General features: G+C 38.1%; 2 protein-coding genes across 4 annotated transcripts in view; one reads left to right on the plus strand and one right to left on the minus strand.

Moving 5' to 3' along the window:
- SLC39A10 (solute carrier family 39 member 10) overlaps positions 1-1727 on the plus strand; it is a 63208-nt gene extending 61481 nt beyond the window's left edge. For all 3 annotated transcript variants that reach the window (XM_061203538.1, XM_061203546.1, XM_061203557.1), the window contains exon 10: positions 882-1727. In XM_061203538.1, the coding sequence (XP_061059521.1) occupies positions 882-1040 (159 nt within the window). In that variant the 3' untranslated portion in view covers positions 1041-1727. The remainder of the gene's footprint in view (positions 1-881) is intronic.
- Positions 1728-3855: 2128 nt separating this feature from the next.
- DNAH7 (dynein axonemal heavy chain 7) overlaps positions 3856-22521 on the minus strand; it is a 246777-nt gene continuing 228111 nt past the window's right edge. Inside the window, exons 61-65 of the mRNA XM_061203571.1 lie at positions 19918-20148; positions 16700-16852; positions 15087-15264; positions 6331-6434; positions 3856-4099 (exon numbers count right to left, since the gene is read on the minus strand). Coding sequence (XP_061059554.1) covers positions 3893-4099; positions 6331-6434; positions 15087-15264; positions 16700-16852; positions 19918-20148 — 873 coding nt within the window. The 3' untranslated portion in view covers positions 3856-3892. The remainder of the gene's footprint in view (positions 4100-6330; positions 6435-15086; positions 15265-16699; positions 16853-19917; positions 20149-22521) is intronic.

The following is a 22521-nucleotide window of genomic DNA, read 5'->3' on the forward strand; positions in this document are numbered from 1 at the left end:
TCAGTAGTTGTGGCACACGGGCTTAGTTGCTCCGCAGCATGTGGGATCTTCCCGGACGAGGGCTCAAACCCGTGTCCCCTGCATTGGCAGGCAGATTCTTAACCACTGCACCACCAGGGAAGTCCCTGGATTATTTTTAAATGTAATATATGCTTGTGCTTTAGAAGTTGAGCTGTACTTTTGAATGCACTGTGCCTTTAAAGATATTGGAAACTTTAAAATTTTTTAAATTTTATCACTTATGAGAATAGAGTACACAGTGAAGGCAGTGTACATAACTTGGTAGTAGTTCTGTTGTGTAGCCTTGATATACTATTTTCTGTGTCCGTTGTCGGAAGGAAAATAATGGCTTTTAAGGGCATAGAGATACCAATTTTGGAATTGTCTGTTAATGTGTACCCTTGATGAAATGTGCAGTTGGAAATGAGAATTTTAGATGGAAAAGGGTGAAGAAATGATACAGTTTTGAATGAAATATCCCCCAAAGGAATCTTACTTTCTCAGTGAGCTTAAGACATATCAGTACATGTGGGAATTGTGGTGTTCTTTTCTGAGAGTCTTATCTGCAACAGTAACTTGTCTTATACTTTAGCATAAATGTCAGTGGACAGTAACTTTAAAAAAGTGACTAATACATATATTATGTGCATTTGTTGGGGGATGAGGAGGGTACAGATACAGTGTTTACTTAGTACACAGCTAGAGCATAAAATTTCTTAGTGTTTGACTAATATGTGTTATGGTTAACATTGTTTCAATAAAATAGTTATTAGTAGTTGTGCTTTAGTCACTAGTTTTCTTAAGTAGGAAAATGTAAAAAAAAAAAAATGAGCAGAATATTATACAAAATTGCTTTAAAACATTTAAAAAATATTTTTTAGCTTCCAGAAATGTTGCATGGTGATGGTGACAATGAAGAACATGGCTTCTGTCCAGTGGGGCAATTCATTCTTCAGAATTTAGGATTGCTGTTTGGATTTGCCATCATGCTGGTAATTGCCCTCTATGAAGACAAAATTGTGTTTGACCTCCAGTTTTGACCATTCCCAGCAATCACTGCTGATGACAAGAATGTTACCATGCAGCTTTGCATCTGTTCCTCGTACTGTAAGCACATTGCTCAAGGAGAAGTCAGTGGCTTGCACTGCTTAGAAGTTCATAGATTTGAGCCTGACCACAAAGACCGGTGCTCAGTACTGTTTTCCCTGCATGAAGGGGTCTTTTAGAAATATAAAGCTTGTGATGAAGAAAGGAGAAAACGGGACTCCGTGAACCAATGTTGATATAGGTTTGATTAAGACTTTTTAAAAAAATAATCATATAAAACACTAAAGTAGTCTCTTTATTAGTAGAAACTTCTGTGGCTATGCAGAAATAGAAATTGAACCAAAAAAAAATCACTTAAACTTTAAAAGTATTTTAAATGGACTTTGGGCAGACTTTTCTTTGTGCTAAAAAATGAATTGTAGTGTCCTTTAATTCAGCCCCATATACACATGTGGTAATAGGGATCAACTTGACACAGCTTTGAATCTGCAGAAAGTAGACTATAGCACCTAGAAGAAAGCTCAGGCTGCATTAGAATATGGATTTAGCATTGGGAAAAGCCCTTATTCTTGAATCTAGAGTTACTATTTTTGTATATATTTGCATAGGATCTAAACTTGCAGCCTAAACTACTGAAATTTGTGATTGTACATTTGTGTGAGCTTCAGTTTAATGAAAGATTCATAATGGTTCTTTGTATTAATATTATACTTGGTGTTTGGGTTTTTTTTTTTTTAACTTTTGTTTTTGTTTTGGGTTTTTTGGTGGGGGTAAGGGGTTGGAGCATGTGGTAAAATGTTTTTTCCTTAAAATTGTAACCCTTTAGAAAATGTCAGCGAAATGAAGAACCCAAACATGGTCTAAATGTTCAGATTTCCTTTAGTTATTTGGGAAATTTAAGTTTTAAATGTACGCAGTGCTCTACCAGTTTGGCATTGGAACCTAGAGCACAAGCTGTGGCTGGCGGTAACGTTGTAAGGCGGCAAGTTTACCGTGTCCATAATCTGTATGTGGAGTGTCAAAATGGATATGAGGATGATCTCCGTTGATGCCATGGCTGTCATGGTACCAGGTAACTTGGAAGATGCATTTAAGTTCAGTAACTCAGCTGAAATCACTTGATCATTTTGTGCCAAGATATGCTGTTGGTGCCTGATAGGGATTAGTCTCTTTTTTTTTAGGTGCCCTGTTCTCCTGCCATAAATTGTGAATGATTTGTGAGAAGTGCAAGCCATGTTTATCCTGAATTTTGACCTAATAATTTGTAGTATTAATCATATGCATGTAGCTCTCTGTGTGCCACATGGTCTTCATTTATGCCAGGTAAACTGTATTTGAACTACGTGCAGGCAGCTTTGTTTTAATCTGCTTGGCTACCTGTGTGGCTGCTTTAAAAATCTTATTGTTCAGATATTTAAGAGCCAAACTCATTCCATTCCATTTGAAATGTATTCATTTAGTCCTCCTCCTTTCCCCAGTTCCTTTCCTCTTACTCCATGAACTTTAAAACAAAAAACAAAACTGAAAGCAGCACATGCATTCAGGTATTAAGAGTATTGCCAGTGTTTCTTCTTTATGCTGTAAGCAAGGGAGCTTATTAGATGTTATTATTTCCTTAATTTATGCCTGAATTTGAAAAATTATTTCTGGCTCTCTCCATGGCCTCCTGTGACAAGTAGGCGTTTTATACGTAGATTACTTTCAGCATTGGGCACTGAATTAGGACAGTCCTCATCTCACTGCTTGGCCCCTCAAGCAACCTAGCTAAAAGGTGCTGATACCTTATTTAGTACTGCCAACTTCAAGTGATTCAAATATCTTGCTTTCTGAACCAAGATATATTTATAGTTCATTTGGGGGTTTTTATGGCCAAGGAGGATTCTGCATTCCAGCATTAAATCTGCTTATTTTTAAAACTTTTATGAAAAGCAACAGCTGGAATATACTCCCAGACTGACTTAAAAAGAAATGCCTGATTTAAAGCAAATAGGTTATGCTGAAGTATATAAAAGTTTTATATCCTCTCAAAACTGCTATTATCTTTATTTGCTAGATTTCTTTAAACTTTTAAGAGGGCTGTAACAGTTGCTGCTAGTATTTTGTTTAGGGCTCCACCAGTATTTAGTTTTTACATCATCCTAATGTATAGTTTCAAGTCTTACTAGACAATCTGAATTCCACTACATTTCTCTTTGGCTCCAACATTCCATTTAGCTTGACCAGTCTAATTTAACATGTGTTTGTTGGAGGTCATTAATGTTACTTGTACAATGCTGTCACTGTGTGACATCCATATGAATTTTGGTGTATATCACATTGCATTCAATCAGCTGTGATTATGCTTAGAAATACTATAGTAAGTAGATGCAGTGTGAATTTATTCCATTAACAACAGTAAGTAAGTAAGTAAGTCAGTGGCTTAAATGTGATTATGGTCCTGCAAGGTGATACTTGCTAAAATATCATCTAAACTTTTTTTTTGTTGTAACTGAATCATTTTTTTTAAATTTATAAAGCTGGAAATGATCAAATGCTGTTTTTTTTTTCATTGTCAACAGTGCTGTGTCATTTTATGTATGTTCCTAATGCTTATGGAACGTTCCCAAAATAAAGTTATTCAAAAAGAGCAAATATACCAGTGTGTTTTGTTTAGTCTTTATGTTAGATTCCTTACACTGAAGTATGAATTTTAAATATAGGCTGCATTTGCACATAAATGAATTTATAATTAAGTATAACTAACTAGTCAAATGGATTTAAACCAAATAACTTCTTTAAAAAGTAAAATATAATTTCTACTCAACCATCTAACAAGAAATAGGAACAGGGAAATGGCACCTTCTAATTATGAATTAAGTTGACATAACAGTGCTACACCCCGTCCAATCCAGTGCTCCTTCGGTTGGTCAGAGGGAAGAGTCATGGCAATCACAAAATTTGTAGAATGGCCAGTGGTGGACAGTGTCCCTCTCCGCTCACTTGTCTTATATAATGGGGCAGTATAACTTGGTCGTTCTGGTATATCTACCCTCTTACAAGGCTTTAGCCACATCTAGAAGAAAGAAAGTAGACAAAATTTAAGTCAAGGCTGTTATATTTACATATATTTGAACCTAATATGGAATTGTTGGCCTAAAGTTTTAGTGATGTCTGCAGATCTCTATGGGCTAAATCGATTGTATTTTTGTCAGCAGTGCTGCCATTGCTCAAAACATTTTTTTTAGAGCTCCCAGAGCTATCTTCAGAGCCAGTATATATGAAGCTAAATGAGAAAAGAGGCATTTTCACCTACTCTCTGAAAAAGCATCCTACCCATCTATTCATCATCTCCCTACCATACCTACCTGAGGATGACCTTCTGTGCTTACAATAATAATAAAATCAGGTATACTTTCAAAGCTTTGTTTATCTGCCACCACTGATATACTCAAAATCATGTTGCTTTATTAAAGGCCAATCCCAAAATATTCTGAAAGGATTTTTATCAGTGATTGTAGAACTAGATCGCCTCCCCATGTTACGTGGCTATTTTAAAGGGCCTATTATGTATATTGTGCTGTTTAAAACATAGTTGCCTTTATAACTACACTACAAGCACATTATTCTTAGAGAGTCATTAGCCAAGTTCCTAGAATGTTAAGCATAGTTGAACCTCACCAAGCTCAATAAGATTTTAGGGCAAGTTGATCTCTGAATAGAAGAGTAAAGGACAAACTGTCATCAGAAAGGTGAAACAATGTTTTTAAAACTCGAATTCCTTTTTCCAGTAGTAATAATAGCAATACTTGAGGTGCTAAGTCTTGACAGCCCCACTGTTTGGAGCCCTTTTTCTGGTTTCTCAGGTTTAAGCACAAATTGTACGAAGGAGCTAATTAATAAGGGTGCTAGTCTCTCTCCCACATAACTGTGGAGATCCATAAAGCAGTTTTTCAGATATCATTAAATACAAGGACTTGCAACCCTCAAGTTGGACGTATTTCAACTAAGTGGATTTTTTTAATGAGAATTTTTCTTACTAAGTGACTTCCTTGTTTGGGAGAATTATCCACTTATAAAATCCTTCTATTCACCGCAAACTTAAGAGTTTCCATGTGAAAGAAAAAAATTGATCCAAATCAACTTCTGAAATTGCAAACATTTGCCCTTGTGACTTTCAATTGGGTCCCATATTTGAAACTTTCTCTGCCCACAGTATCTTGGTATATATGGTAGGTTTCTTGCAATTGGCTGTCAGCTGGTCCCTCACTATACCTGTTAGAGTTGCTCTGAAGGATTATTGCCTTTGAGTAGCTCCCAGTGTCCCACAAACAGAATTCATGTAAAATTCAGCCTATATTTTATCACTATCCCAGACCAACCCTTCAAATTGTGTGAAAATCTATCTAGTCATCTTCTCATGATGCACTAACAGAAACTTAGTATTTATATAGCTTAGTATGCCCATGCTGAAGACGGGCGCCTAGAAAAAAATTTTTTTATGTGTATGCTTTTCATATAATAATCGTTTAATCTGCAAGTTTCACATTTTTAGGTCAAGGTATATGTAAGAAAATAAAATCATAAACATATGTATGTGTGTGCATGTGGATATATGTATACAGTCAATCCTCATTATTCCTGGATTCCGTATTTGCAAATTTGCCTATCACTAAAATTTAGTCCTAATCCTAATGTCAATATTCTGCACTTTCATAGTCATTCACAGGCATTCTCAGAGCAGCAACAAATGAGTCACCAGTAACCATGTTCCCAACTGAGATTGAACCTGGTGACATTCTGCCTTCTCATTTCAATTCTCATAACTATAAACAAGTATCCTTTTGACGGTTTATTTAATGCCAAGGTTTTTGCATTTTTGTGTTTTTTGTTGGTGATTTTGCCGTTTAAAACAGCCCCTGAGTGGAGTGCTGAGGTGCTGTCTAGTGTTCCTAAAGGCAAGACGGCTGAGATACGCCTTATAGAGAAAACAGTAAAAGCTTTGTTCAGGCATGAGTTACAGTGCGTGAGTTCAGTGTTAATGAACCAACAGTATATATTAAGTAAGGTATCTTTAAACAGAAACACAAATAAAACAAGGTTATATATTGATCAAGTAACAAAAATGTGACCACAGGATCACAGAAACTTAACCTTATATTTCGCCTAGGAGTTCAGTATTCACTAATTCAATGTTGGAAGCAAGTTTACAGAACACAACTACTGTGAATAACAAGACTTGACTGTATATGTGTCTGTCCTTGTATAAAATAGCCCCCCATGTATATATCATTAGAAAATACTAACCACAGGCACTGTATCATAAAGAACTTTGGGATGTGATTCTGCAAGTTTCTTGATCTTTCTATTCCAGGAAGCTCCATCCAGAAATAGTCCATGAATGAAAACACCTAAATATAAAAGAAGCAGGTTAATACAAGACTTTACATATGCATATTGATTGAGTTCTGAAGCTGAAATTCCTGCCGGTGAATGCTGTGCAGATGATACTAGGTCAGCAAATGAAGGCCTGCTCTAAAATGAAGGCAATGTTCTAAGTCAGTGTTAACATTCTTACTTCAAGAATAGCTATACTTTGCCTAGTCAATTAATTCAGTAAAATTAGATGTGGAAGACAAAAAGAGGAAAGGAGTTTTAAATTAGTCTACGTGAAGTTCTCTGGGCGAATGCTACCAGGTTTATATTTTAATTGACCAATGAGTATAATGTTGTTAAGAGTCCACAAAATCTACAAGAAAAGGTCTTAATGTAATTGTAGGGATCCAGTGGCTTCTAGGCAGCATGTGAACAAAATACCCTTCTGCTGATGTCTAATGTCCTGGGAGTTAAATTTCTCCTCCCCTTTTAGAATCTATTCTCAATCCAAGACCACGCCTCAATCTGTATGCAAGAACACATGGATGAACTCCCTCCAGAATGCAATGGCATACACGAACAGCTGAAGAACACAAATTAAGGAATCCATGAAACCTGGATCACATGCCCTGGCTATCCACTTATGTAAAAGCCTCATGAATTGAATCTGGGTATCTGCACATGAAAATATTCATTGTAATTGTTGCACAGATATGAAGAGAAGCAATGAGGAACTTAGGAAGACTTAGATTTTATCTCTTAATGTGCTGTGTGACCTTGAACAATTCATTTAACTTTAGACCTGTTTTTTATCCAGAGGACAACTGGAAAATATTTGTAAAACAATAATGCCTGCTTTGTCTACCTTGTAGAGTTAGAATCAAATCAGCTATACTGGTGAAAGCACTCTTTAAAAGTAGGATATAAAAATCCACTTGGGCAGTGCTGTCCAATAGGACTTTCTCCAGTGATGGAAATATTTTATATCTGTGCTTTCCAATATGGTAGCCATATTTAGCTATTAAACACCTAAAACATGGCTGGTGGGACTGAGGGGTTGAATTTTAAATTTTATTTAATTTTGGTTATAAATTTAAAAGGCCACATGGGGATAGCCCAGTGATGGATGTTAAGAGAAGACTTAACCCTTTCTTCTCTCCAGGTTTTAACTGACGGAAAGCATAGTTGGAATAAAATGTCAACTACTGGCAAAGCACTTGTCCAATAACTTCCCAAGTATTACTCTAGTAAAGCTGAATTACAAAATGCATCTTGAGCCTGGGGCCAGGTGGGGGGTGGACCTGCCTGCAGGAGCAAGAGAGGTCTGCAAGCACATCCTACATGCTAACGTCTCCAGCCAGATCTAAGCCCACTGGCCAGTCACAATAATAGATGGGAACAGAGAAAGTAGAGGAGACCCTACAGACAGGTCCCAGAGAGCCATTTAATACCCTGGCCTTGCTGACTTGTAAGCACAGCCCAGTAAATCTCTGACTCTAAGCAATGGGATGATCTATTCCTTACGTGGGAAAGATTATGTCAGAGAGAGTAAAGAGAAGAGTTCGTTTCAACACCTAAGAAAAGTGGCAATAGGAATAAAAGTTCCCTCCAACCTAACAACAATTTTATAAGAAACGTGATGCGAACAATCAAATACGTTTTTTGTTTCTCATGGTCAATAAGGGCCTTATGGAAAACACAAAATACAAAATGACAGGAGATATTAACTGGGTCCTGTTTCACAGCTGCTCCTGCTCTGTGAGTCACACCTTTGCCTCTGTGAGCCATGGTCAGCACAGGGTGGTGGCCACAGCATCCCCAGGCCCTCTCGTTCACTCTTTCCTGTCCCCTTCCTGCTTTGTAGTGCTCTCCCTGTTGATGACTCTGAGTCACCCTGTAGTGCCCAGTAGTTCAGATAAGATGAATCTTAGGCAAACACATCTAGAATGTATGACGCTAACTCTAGGTAGATTTACAATGGCATTGTGGCCACTTTAAAAGTCACTTTAAGAGTGAGTAGCGGGGCTTCCCTGGTGGCGCAGTGGTTGAGAATCTGCCTGCCAATGCAGGGGACATGGGTTCGAGCCCTGGTCTGGGAAGATCCCACGTGCCGCGGAGCGACTGGGCCCGTGAGCCACAATTACTGAGACTGTGCATCTGGAGCCTGTGCTCTGCAGCAAGAGAGGCCGTGATGGTGAGAGGCCCGCACACCGCAATGAAGAGTGGCCCCCACTTGCCGCAACTGGAAGCCCTTGCACAGAAACAAAGACCCAACACAGCCATAAATTAATTAATTAATTAATTTTAAAAAAAAAAGTGAGTAGCTTTTCTCATGACCCCAAAATACACAATACCCCACAAAAGACCTGGAATAACCAAAGCAATCTTGAGAAAGAAAAACAGAGCTGGAGGAATCAGGCGCCCTGGCTCAGACTATACTACAAAGCTACAGGCATCAAAACAGTGTGGTACTGAAACAAAAACAAATAGATCAATGGAACAGGATAGAAAGCCCAGAAATAAACTCACACACCTATGGTCAATCTACGATAAAGGAGGCAAGACTATACAATGGAGAAAAGACAGTCTCTTCAATAAATGCTGCTGGGAAAACTGGACAGCTACATGTAAAAAATGAAATTAGAACACTTTAATACCATATGCAACAATAAACTCACAATGGATTAAAGATCTAAATGTAATACCAGATACTATAAAACTCTTAGTGGAAGACATAGGCAGGACACTCTCTGACATAAATCACAGCAAGATCTTTTTCAATTTGTCTCCCAGAGTAATGGAAATAAAAACAAAAATAAACCAACGGGACCTAATTAAATTCAAAAGTTTTACACAGCAAAGGAGACCATAAAACGAAAAGACAATCCACAGAACGGGAGAAAATATTTGCAAATGATGTGACTGACAAAGGATTAATCTCCAAAATTTACAAAGAGCTCATATGGCTCAATATCATAAAAACAAACAACCCAATCAAAAAATGGGCAGAAGACCTAAATAGGCATTTCTCCAAAGAAGGCATACAGATAGCCAAGAGGCACATGAAAAAATATTCAACATCGCTAATTATTAGAGAAATGCAAATCAAAACTACAATGAGATATCACCTCACACCAGTCAGAATGGCCATCATCAAAAAATCTACAAACAATAAATGCTGGAGAGGGTGTGGAGAAAAAGGAACCCTCCTGCACTGTTGGTGGGAATGTAAATTGATACAGCCACTATGGAGAACAGTATGGAGGTTACTTAAAAAACTAAAAATAGAGCTACCATATGGTCCAGCAATCGCACTCCTAGGCATATATCCAGAGAAAAACAGGGTTTGAAAGTATACATGCACCCCAATGTTCACTGCAGCACTGTTTACAAAAGCCAAGACATGGAAGCAACCTAAATGTCCATCAACAGATGAATGCGGTACATATATACACTAGAATATTAGCCACTAAAAAGAATGAAATAATGCCATTTGCAGCAACATGTATGGAGCTGGAGATTATCATTCTAAGTGAAGTAAGTCAGACAAATATCGTATGATATCACTTATATGTGAAATCTATTAAAAAATGATACAAATGAACTTATTTACAAAACAGAAACAGTCTCACAGACTTAAGAGAATGAACTTATGGTTACTGGGGGGGAAGGGTGGGGGAGGAGGGATAGACTGAGAGTTTGGGAATGACGTGTACACACTGCTATATTTAAAGTAGATAACCAACAAGGACCTACTATACAGCACAGGGAACTCTGCTCAATACTCTGTAATAACCTAAATGGGAAAAGAATTTGAGAAAGAACAGATACATGTATATGTATAACTGAATCACTTTGCTGTACACCCGAAACTAACACAACATTGTTAATCAACTATACTCCAATATGAAACACAAATTTTTACAAAAGAGTAGCTTTTCCCATGATGTTTAATTTAACATTAGGTAAATGAGGTTGACTTCTTTATGAGCCCCAGAACCAGACACATCCTGAAGTTTGTGTGAGGAGACAGACTGTCGACTGGTAGAGGTGAGAAAGAAAGAGAGAAACTGTGCTTCTAGCCCCAGTTGTTCTCAGGTCGGATCTGTGTTCCTTCCCTTAGGGTCCCATGAGAAATTGTTCCTTGGGAAAAATTCCATTGCTCCAAATCATTCCATGGAATCTCCTTTTCTTTCTGGTAATTTAATAAGCACGAAAGAAAAAGCTAGAATGACAGAAAGGCTAAGCTGTGGATATCTGTATTTGGGGGAAAATGTTTGTGTGTGTGCGTACAAAATAATAAAATTCATGATTTAGTGAATCTCTATCAGCTACTGTAAATCAAATCTGGGCTGATTCTTTGGTATTCAGTAAACTGGTTTATTTAACTGATGGCCACTCTTTACTATGGGATCTTGGAACACTAAATGGTCTTTATTGATCTTTAAATAAGTTGTGCTTTATACCTGCTCCATTGTTTTCAAGATAATTTTGGATTTTAATAAATTTGGATCTTTAATAAGAGCAGTTGTGGGTTAAATTAGTAAATCAGTGTAAACGGAAATACCAACTACCTTGTACAACATCTGAGTTTATATATAACAATTGGAAATTCAATAGTTTAATCTTAGATATTAACTAGTTTATAAACTTCGGGTAATGCTTTTTTAACTTCTATCTTTCAACTGAGTTCAAAAACATAACTTTGATGGGCAGCATATACTACTCAGACTTCAATTCAAATGCCATCTTCTGCCTTTTATCATAATGATATGAGGAAAATTGAGGGGAAAAAGTTATTCCATCTGATTTAAATACTTAAGAATCAGCCACAGCTCTTCAAGAAAACTTTCCTTGAGAAATATGTTGATGTTTTCAAACTTCTACAAAAATAGAGAAATAGGCCAAAGAGAAAGCAGCTAGCTAAGCATGAGAGCCGGATGGCCTGGTTCTGACTCTCAACTCAGCCCATCGCTAGCTGGGAGACCTTGGGCAAGTTATTTAACCTTTCAGAGCCTTAGTTTTCATCTCTGTGTAATGGGATAACAGCAGTATCTGTGCCAAAGGGTCACTGTGAAGATTAAACATTAAGGGCTGGGCAGTTTCTGGAACCCGTGGTGGTACAGAGCAACTCACAGTAAGTAACCAGGCCCTCCCTTTGATTTGCCGGTACCCAACTTAAACATTCTCCCCCTTCTTCCCAAATACTTAGTTGGAAACAGATTATTTATCCTTCTTGGTATGTTGCTAATCTATCTATATTTTGGCTTTTAGGAGTGAGGGGGAACTCGGACTTCTATTTGTTGGTCTCTTATAGCATGTAAAATAGTGAGCTGGACAGAGAAGGTTTTTTTTTTTTTTTTTAAGGCCTATATAATTAAAGAAACAACATAGAAGAAGGTTGTTAAGTGCCCCTCAAGCATGCAGCAATATGCCCATTCTCAGTGTGCTAGGAATAAAAGTATTCTGAACAAATGGCCAGATTAGTGATGGGTCAGGCATCTACATCTAGGGGAAAATGATTAGTTTTAAAATATCACTTTTCCTAATGATCTTTCTCTCCTTGAATCTATTGTTCTTCAATGTGTTTGTGCAATAAAACTGGTCAAGTATTAAAGAAAACTGCAATAAACAGTAGCTTAGAAGTTTGGGTTAGATTCCATGAACGTGTAATAGATTAAAGCAGCATGATTTTTGGAACTTCTGTGGCAGCATTTGAGGGCCTATTAGGTGCCAGACACTGACAGAAACTAAGGAAAAAAGGATGACGCAAACAAGGTCACCAAGGCCTCTTGGTGTTTGTATTATAGTGGAGGAGAGAGACAAAAAGGAAGGAAATGAAATAATTACAGAGTGTGATTAATGTTTTGAAGTTAATAAGCAAAGTTGTAAGAGAGGTTAACAAGGTGGAGTGAGGGCTTCAACAGATAGCCCTCACTTTTCAATTATTTGTAAAGCAAATAATTGCTTTACAATGTTGTATTAGTTTTCTGCTGCACGGCGAAGTGAATCAGCTATACACATACACATATCCCCTCCCTCTTGGACCTCCCTCCCCCGCCATCCCACCCATCTAGGCCATCACAGAGCACCGAGCTGAGCTCCCTGTGCTATACAGCAGGTTCCCACTAGATATCTATTTTACACATGGTAGTGTATTTATGTCAAACCATAAGGAAGTGCTTTCTGATGAACTATAACATATGCTCAGACCTGAAGTTTGAGGAGTGCCCACCATGCTAAGTTTGCTTAGGAATAGTACTACAAAGATCCCAAAGAGAAAAGAGCTTGAGGTGATCTAGGAATTGTGAGAAGGTCCAGTGTGCCCTGTGTGTGGTGGCACAGGATGAGCTCCAGAGGTAGACAGTGGCTAGAACGTGCCTGGCCTCATAGTCATGGTAAGGGGTTTAGAGTTTATTCTAGCTACAAAGGGAAAATGTCATTATTAACTTACTTAGTCGTCTGAATTTCAGTGGGGGCTTAGTGGTGACATGATCTGTTTACATTTTTTAAAAACTTCTGTGGCTTCTGTAGAAATGAAGGATTATAAGAGTGCAACAACACTTGTAGGAAGATAAGAGGCTAGAGCAAAAGTCTGGATAAAAATGGAGGTGGCAGGAGGATTGTAGATGAGCGACTGCATGTGATGTGAGTATGTGAGGGGGCAGAAGAACGGAGAATCTGTTTCTGGCTGGGTTTCTGGGTTTCTGAGAATCTGGGTTTCTGGCTGGACAGTGGTGCCATTTGTCGAAATTCATTATAAGTTTTACACATCCAGGAGAAAGCAGAAGTGGAGATGTCAGGCAGGCAGTTGGATACAGAGGTCTGGATTTTAGAGGAAAGATCTACACTGGACATTCAAATCTGGAAGATATAATCCAGGAGGTAATATTTAAAGACACAAAAAGTATGAGGTCACTTGGGGAGAGGATGCAATTAGAAAAGAGAAATGCAATTGGGGTCCTTGGGAAATCCAACATTTAGAGGAGGAATAGCTAGCAAAAAGCATGAATGTATCCAGTGAGAAAGGGAAAATCAGGAGAGGGTGAAGACGTAGAAACAAACGAAGTGAGAAGAATGTCTCTAGAAAGAGGAAGTTGTCAACTGGTAAAAACTGCTAAGAGGTTTAGATGAAGACAGAAGAGAATTCATGGGATTTGTCAACATGGAAGTCATTAGTAATTCTGAAGAGCATCAGTTGACGGAGAGGATGAAAGGTAGACAGGAAAGAGGGAGTGAGAAGCTGGAGACGGCACGAGAATTGTGCTGCAAAGGGGAGCAGAGGTATGGGACAGTAGCTGAGGGGATATGGATGTTTAGACAAGTGGCATTTGTTGATTTGTTGTAAGATGAGAGATTCTGGTTGCATGCTGGTAGGAATTATCCAGTAGTGAGAGGGATAACTGCTGATTCTAGAAACAGAGGGTACAACTGAAGGATAAAAACCCTTGGCAGGGGAAAAAAATGAGATCTGGACTATCCAGCGGATCTAAACTAGGTACTATATTATGTATAGTACCTAGGAGGGTACCTAGAGGGTGCAGCAGTCAACAGGTTTATGGATTTGGTTGTGCTAAAAGCCCTATTCTGATGGCTGCTTATTTTTTCAATGAAGGATGAGGTGAGATGCGGGGGCAAAGGGCAGGAGAAAGAAGGCATACGTGGTTGCTTTGAAAGTGGGAAAGCAACTCTTCAGGGAACAGTAGTAGGACTGCTTCCTAGTGTTATGACCCTCCTTGAGATTTCTGACAGTCAAGGTAAAGTAAAACCACCCAGCACAGTAATAGGATTATCACACACTGTTGTGATGACACATCGACTTGTTAGTATCTTCCACCAGAGTACAGATTTGTTGAGGGTCAAGATCCTGTCTACAGTATTCACTGTTGATATTCCCCAGTGTCTAATAGAGCGAGCCAGTGAATTCACCATTCAGTGATGAATAAGGAAGCAGGATTATCTTTGACACATTAGTAAAAGCAGGGCACATTAATGGTCATTTAGAAATTGTCATTTGAAGACGACACTATTTTGGTAAAATTAGGAATCGATAGTAGTTTTAAAATAATACTTTTGAAAGGTAGTGGCCCCTTCCATTAAATTTGAAATAAAACATTAGGGTGGCCACTGAGTATTAAAAAGACAATTGATTAAGAAAATAAATTTCCTCACTATGTTTCAATCACAGAACATATGCTCATATTAGCTATTAACTGTATTAAATTTTGGAAGGACGTCTATAACAGGAAAGAACGCATATCTTAGGAGTCTGCAAAGGCGTGCTCTTCGAGGCACCAAGATATCCTTCTTTTTAACGTTGTGCTGCCTTAATTCCCCAAGGTCACCATAAGACTGTGGTTGATTATCCCATGTATTGTTAATTTGATGATTCCTTTCTATCTAACTTTTTTTTAGAAATAACTTCAAAATTACACAATTTTGTAAAACTAAAACAATGCAAGGGACATATACTCCTTATTCAGATTAATTTCACCCCCATTTATTTTCTTACTCTTGCTCTCTCTTGCTCACTCTGTCTCTTCACAAATTTTTTTTTTCCTTAACCATCTGAGGGTAAGTTACATACGTGATGATTAAATTTTTAACAGCTGGGTAAAGTGAGCAAGAATGTTACATTTTTGTTCAGTGTTGAAATATAAGCCAACTCATTCCATCGCTGCACTTACCATCTTCCGGAGCATGCTTGTATTCTTTGTCTTCCATCACTTCATAGTCAAACCCGAGAAGATCAATAGGGATGGTGTATTTCCTGGCATAGTTCTGCTGGGCACCAGTCAGGAAGGCTTGTGTGAAGAAGAAGCCAGAAAGCCAGAACACTGGAGGAGGGCCGACCTCATACCATTGCTGTGGTGTCAAAGCACAAGTGTCCTGACAACAGGGTCTTTCAACTTTGAATGCAACATGGCTTAATACAATTTGCCACAAACACTCTGCCTATTATCTTCTAGGTAAACTAATAAATAAGTTAACACTTTGAGGAATAAAAAGTCATACTCTCAAAGTTTGAAAAATAAGCAGCATATCCAGCATTCGTTCTGACTTCAATTTCGGATCCATTGCACCAGCTCATGCAATGATATGAATCATAATGTGCGTGAATGCAGATACAAATGTCTGTTTTATACATGCCCAGTGATTCCTTCAGAAAAGCTCCATACAATATTGAGTTTCTAATATACATTATTGCACGCTACATCATGTTGTTTAATTGAATAAAAGAAGATCTCCCTACAAGGTCTGGTCAGACGACAATGTTTTTTTCACTTTTTTTCCTCTCTGGTTATTAGTACCCGGTAGAATATTCCTTTAGAAGTTTTCCCTTCTACTTCACCAAAATACAGTGAATCTAACATATGAAGACATAATATTGTACAAGGAACTTCCAGAAGATACAGGGTAGTGAGAGCTTAAGATCTTTATAAATATCAAGATATCTGGATATTCTGTTCATATCATATATTATAACAAGTAGTTGAGTTACTGTCTCTAATAGTAAATTATAGAAGTCAGGCTGAAGAAGTGAATTTGAAGAACTTTCCCCTATAAGAATCCAAGGTAGAGTCTTCACTTTTCAAGAACAGTCTTAATCCTTCAGTACCAAGTCTAGTATCAAAGAAGGCCTATATTATGGAAGGGGTGTTTTGTCATTTTACCCCCAGAGAAATTTCCTCACAGGCAATTTTTGATGTATTATGTATAGTACCTAGGAAATTAATCAATACTTCTAAGAAATATAATTGTTAATAATAACATAGTTAAGCACCAATATTGCCAGATAATTAGGAGGCTGGCTTCTGCCCACTCTACATTTCCAAGACAATTAGCCTTTGAGGTTATTACTGACTTGGGCTGAAACAGCAATCTAGTGATTTCATGACCTGGAGGGGTGCTGGACAAGGAAGAAATAATTCTCCTTACTAGTAGCTTGTCTGGCTTTCTAAGATGCTGTGCTGTAGGAATCTCTTTTAAAACTAAATATTTAATGGAAGTATCAACATAGCCAGTCCTTTTCTCTCTTCAAATGTCCTTGGCTTGAATGTCTAACTTCACTGAGCACAAACACCTGCTCCTAAAGAAGCTTTCAGAGATTCTACTTCCAATGTTAGTATTCTGACAATTCCATGTAACAGTTACACAAACTGTATGCAATATTGGGTAGTGGTCATTTGTGCCTGAGATGCACAGAAAAACTAGAGAGTAATACTCATTACATTAGGCATCCTGATGAAGAAAATGAAACCAGAAGAAACTTAATATATGAGCATTTGGGTGAACTCACCTGCAAAAACTTTAGTCTTGCAAGGAAGTCATTCACATAGCTCCCAAGTGGTTTGAGGCTTGGGTATGATTTACCCATCCACATTCCTGGAATTTTGACATTCAGAATGCTGCTAACCACTTCCTCAAGATCTGTAGACATCACTACAAGCCCCTGAAACGCATTTAACCATTGTTTAACACAACTGTATTCTAGATTATGAATAATTTTATAATTATATTTGTTTACAATTATGATTAGTTAAGGTTGAGCCATATAGCAAAAAAAGAAAAAGATATTTTCTTTTGCTCACAAGTTGTGGAGTCTTTGAATTATTCCTTAGAAAAATATTAACAATTGTAATCTAATCAAACTTTAATGGAAAATTTCTTTTATTGAAATATAATTGACATACAACATTAGTTTTAGATGTATGACATAATGATTCAATATTTGTATATATTGTGAAGTGATCGTCACAGTAAGTCTAGTTAACATCCATCACCATACATAGTTACAGCATTTTGTGTGTGTGATGAGAACTTTTAAGATTTACTCTCTTAGCAACTTTCAAATATGCAATACACTATTATTAACTATAGTCACCAAGCTGTACATTACATCTCCATGGCTTATTTATTTTGTAACTGAAACCTTTTGACCCTCTTTACCCATTTTGCCCACCCTGGAAGATCTCAGCACTTGGCTTCTCACTAGCTATTAAATCACAGCCTAACTTTGACTTAGTTTAGTTGTCCATTAAATGGACAACTAATATATCTCTGTCCTGCTTTCTTAAAAGGAGAGTGATGAATATAAAATGAGGAAAATGATACAAAGTGCCTTGAAAGGTTAAAATATCCTGGATTGCAACTATGAAGTCTAATTGATCTTATCCCATTTTGAAATGTAAAATAGATCATTTCATTTCATTGCTTAAAACCCTCTGAAGGCTTCCCTTTACCTTTACACTTTAGAATAAAATTAAAGATCCTAAGAGACGGTAACACTTTGAGGCCCTTGAAAATTTTATTTGATCCTGCAGTTGGGCCAGTTGCCATCATCATTTCTGTTTTCTTCATAGTTGACAATATAATTCCAACTAACATATGGAAAAGATTTTAGAGAAAATTTAATGGATTAAACACCCACATTTCATTTGCCTCCTTCCCCAAACCCTGAAACAACAGTAAAGGAATTTATTTGTTAGAAGCACAAGCCTAGGGACTTCCCTGGCCGTCCAGTGGTTAAGACTCCACACTTCCACTGCAGGGGGCGCAGGTTCGATCCCTGGTCAGGGAACTAAGATCCTGCATGCCGCATGGCGTGGCTAAAAAAAAAAAAAAAAAAAAGCCTACAAGTGCAGGAAAAATAGGAAAAGGCAAGGCAATATTGGGAGCTAGAAAGCATGTGGACTGTTGGTAGTTGACTTAGTAGTCAGCAGAAACTGGCAGATGGGAAAGTTAAGAATCGACTAGATATACACTAGGATACTCAAAATATCAATATTTGGAACTGATGGCCCTAGCTGAAACGGAGGAGAGGAGGGTGGTGCTAAATGAAGATTGTTGAAATCTGGCTTAAAAAATAGATTCCTGGGTCTTCTCCCACAAAACTGTACATTATCCACCTTGAATGAAACCTGGAAAGGAAAATGAAGACATCCATACAGCAGAGGGGATGCCAGGCTCAGGTGGGGTCAGAATTCCCATACTGAAATCAGGAATTAAGTGAATTCATGTGTATTGGTTGCTGAGCTCCCTGAGGCCTGTCTCCCCTTTTATCTCCCAGAATGCAGAAAGCCAGGCCTTCATCTTCCAGGAAGGATACAGGGAGGACCTGGTTAAGGAGAAACACAAGACACTGAATACTTCTTAGCCAAACAGCCCAGCCGGACCATACCACAGCCAGCCGGGCCGACTCTTCTCTCCATAATAACTCGTATCCAACCACTCTTCTCCACCTCCACTGCTACAAGAAACCAACTCAGCTGGACTACTTCAATCACATAATTGGGTTCTGCCTGTGCTCTTGTTTCCCTACAATCCTTTCTGCAGTGGTCAGAGCAAACTTTAAAAATATAAAACAGATCATTTCATTTCATCACTTAAAACCCTCTGAAGGGGCTTCCCTGGTGGTACAGTGGTTGAGAATCTGCCTGCTAATGCAGGGGACACGGGTTCGAGCCCTGGTCTGGGAAGATCCCACATGCCGCGGAGCAACTAGGCCCGTGAGCCACAACTACTGAGCCTGCGCGTCTGGAGCCTGTGCTCCGCAACAAGAGAGGCCACGATAGCGAGAGGCCCGCGTACCGCGATGAAGAGTGGGCCCCGCTTGCCGCAACTAGAGAAGGCCCTTGCACAGAAACGAAGACCCAACACAGCCAAAAATAAATAAATAAATAAATAAATAAATAAATAAAAAAAAATTAAAGGTGCTAATAATTAAAAAAAAAAAAAAAGTCCATGGTTCCATCCGTGTGTGAGGTTCACCTCCTTAATGGCCTCTTGGCTCCATTTAAAAAAAAAAAAAAACTCTCTGAAGGCCTCCCTTTACCTTTACACTTTAGGATAATATTGAAGATCCTAACCTTGGCCAACAAGGCCATCATGAAGCCCGTGCCTTCCTCTCTCTGTCCTACCACTTCCCTCGTGCTCACTCTACTCTAGACAAGCCAGCCTTCCCTACCGTGCTCCTGGACCACGCCAAGCTGGTTTTCTCAGGGCCTTCGTGCTGGCTGGACCCTCTGCCCAAACGTTCCATGGCTTGTCCCTCCCATCAGGCCTCTCTCTTCAGAGCTGCCTGACCCCAAATGACTGAGTTTCCCACCCATCATTCTCTACATCCTTATCCCATTTTATTTTCTTCCACTGAACTTACCAATGACTGAAAAAAATTAACTTATTTGTTCATTTTTTAATTGTTTGTCTCCCTAAGAAGTAAGCTCCCTAAGAAGTAAGAGAGCAGAAGCTTTGTCTTTCTCCTTAACATTTTATGCCTTCTTAGCATATATTCCATCCAACAAACGATCGCTATAGGTACCACATTCTATACTCATTTACACATTTATTAACTGTCAGCCCCAGAATTCTATACACTTTTTAAGGGCAGGGATTTTTTTTTTCTATCTCCAGAACCAAGAACAGTGCTTTCACAGAATCTGTGCCCAATAAATATTTGCTGAGTAAATGAATGATATGTTTATTTCAATGATTTTTCCTTGCTGTACTTCTCCTTACCTTGACTGCTTTCTGGATGTTAATGCATGATTCTCTTATGGTCTGCAGCAACTTATTGAACCGTCCCATCTCTTGGACAAGCACCGTGTTCATGCTCTGAGTGTAAGTGGTTGGGTATCTCCTCATTGCAGACTCAACATCAAAGTTGTTTGGAAGTTTACCCAAGATGTCACCAGCGACCTCATGCACTACTTCATCCGATGATTTTGCACCAGCCTCTGCTGAACGAGACTGGAAAGAATCCAAACTACGAATCAGAAATCCTCATAAAAGTCTAAGAATTGCTGGATAGGAAAACTCCTAAAGTAAATTTTATAAGAATGAGTACTATTGATACTTTGCTATTTTAACTATGATTCTTCTCCCCACGAGATTTATTGAAGTGTTGATAACAGGCATGGGAATGGAGTTTTAGGAGAAAAGCAATTGTTAGAAGGTAGAAGGTCATGTACAATGTTCAGAGGCAAAAGAGGGTCTGGAGGAAGCAAACAAGCTGCACATTGTGCTGCCCGGGGGTCAGGGGAAGAGCAGATGATGCAGACAGAGGGAGAAAAAGCGTTCATGTTGGGGGGGGTGGTGGTCAAGTGATGACGGGCATCAAAGCCCAGGAGGACGAAATCGAGTTTTGCTTTGAGAAAGCTCACCACAAAATATATTTGGTAATAACTCTGGTGCCTAGTGGTTGCCAAAAGCAGAGAGAGAGTTTTTTTCCCTTGAACCAAGAGGGCAAAGAAAATAAGCTCATCTCCCCTAAGCAGTTGGAAGAGTTATGGCGATAAGGCAGACTTTAGGGGATTCACACTGGAAGCAAGGAAGGGGAATTTCAGTTTTTATTTTTTATGTTTATAGTGACACCATGTAAATGAATCTATATTTTCTGGGAAAACCCTTTAAATCCTCAGAATAAATGAATATGTGTGTGTGTGTGTGTGTGTGTGTGTGTGTGTGTGTGTGGAGAGAGAACAAGCACTGTTAGAATATAAATGAATATATCTCATACTTTTCCAGTCTGTGGAAATTGTATTTAGTCTTATTTCAGATTTTATATTTTCTAGTGTCTATATTGGCTTTATTCTATAAATATTGACTGTTACTTCTACTTAAGTTTCTAGTGAGATTTTTAATGCTACCTAACACATTCCTATGAAGTTGTGCAATAAAAAAATTAAACGTTGGTAAGTGTTAATTACATGCTAGCAAAAAGAGGGATATGCCAATATAGTAATCCTTTATCATGATCCCAAAACATTAGGTTTACAACTAAGTATATAAAACAAATTGCAGAGAACAAAGACGGTAATGAACATTTGGCCAAAACTAGTGAAATATCTATTTCCGTTGCATTTAAAGAATCATATGCTGATTTCTATTTGTATTTTGACGTGCATACAATATACTATAAACTCAACCATTCCTATTTTCTAACAAGAGCTGTGCCTCCACCAAAAAACCCCGAAAAAAAATAAATAAATCTTAGCCCTATAGCCCTTCAAAAATGTAAGAAAAATAATTTAGTAACACAAACATTCCTATACCTATTTCTCACACACCAAAATCACATAATTGGGGGGGTTTGTTTTAAAAGTAATATCCAACTGATATTGAGAATTAAGAGCAAAAGGGTGTTATTTATTTGTAATTATATAACTGAGCTTTTTTCCTTTTTACCACCTTTCCTTAGAGTTTTCACAAACACTGTTTGAAATCTAATGGTCGTTTCCCTTTTATTAAACAAATAAAGATAAGTGGGATCCATTTTCAAGGAGACATCATGGAATTTAGCCTTTCCATTTCTAGTTTCACAATATTTTAGGTTGAAACAATTTTCTTATTCAAAAGAGAGTCTGGCACACTATAAAACTCTTAGAGGAAAACATAGGCAGAACACTCTATGACATAAATCACAGCAAGATCCTTTTCGACCCACCTCCTAGAGAAATGGAAATAAAAACAAAAATAAACAAATGGGACCTAATGAAACTTAAAAGCTTTTGCACAGCAAAGGAAACCATAAACAAGACGAAAAGACAACACTCAGAATGGGAGAAAAGATTTGCAAATGAAGCAACTGACAAAGGATTAATCTCCAAAATTTACAAGCAGCTCATGCAGCTCAATATCCAAAAAACAAACAACCCAATCCAAAAATGGACAGAAGACCTAAGTAGACATTTCTCCAAAGAAGATATACAGGTTGGCAACAAACACATGAAAGGATGTTCAACATCACTAATCATTAGAGAAATGCAAATCAAAACTACAATGAGGTATCACCTCACACCAGTCAGAATGGCCATCATCAAAAAAATCTACAAACAATAAATGCTGGAGAGGGTGTGGAGAAAAGGGAACCCTCTTGTACTGTTGGTGGGAATGTAAATTGGTGCAGCCACTATGGAGAACAGTATGGAGGTTCCTTAAAAAACTAAAAATAGAACTACCATACGACCCAGCAATTCCACTACTGGGCATATACCCTGAGAAAACCATAATTCAAAAAGAGTCATGTACCACAATGTTCATTGCAGCTCTATTTACAATAGCCAGGACATGGAAGCAACCTAAGTGTCCATCAACAGATGAATGGATAAAGATGTGGCACAT

The sequence above is a fragment of the Eubalaena glacialis genome, chromosome 1, assembly GCF_028564815.1.
Source record: "Eubalaena glacialis isolate mEubGla1 chromosome 1, mEubGla1.1.hap2.+ XY, whole genome shotgun sequence".
Taxonomy (NCBI): domain Eukaryota; kingdom Metazoa; phylum Chordata; class Mammalia; order Artiodactyla; family Balaenidae; genus Eubalaena; species Eubalaena glacialis.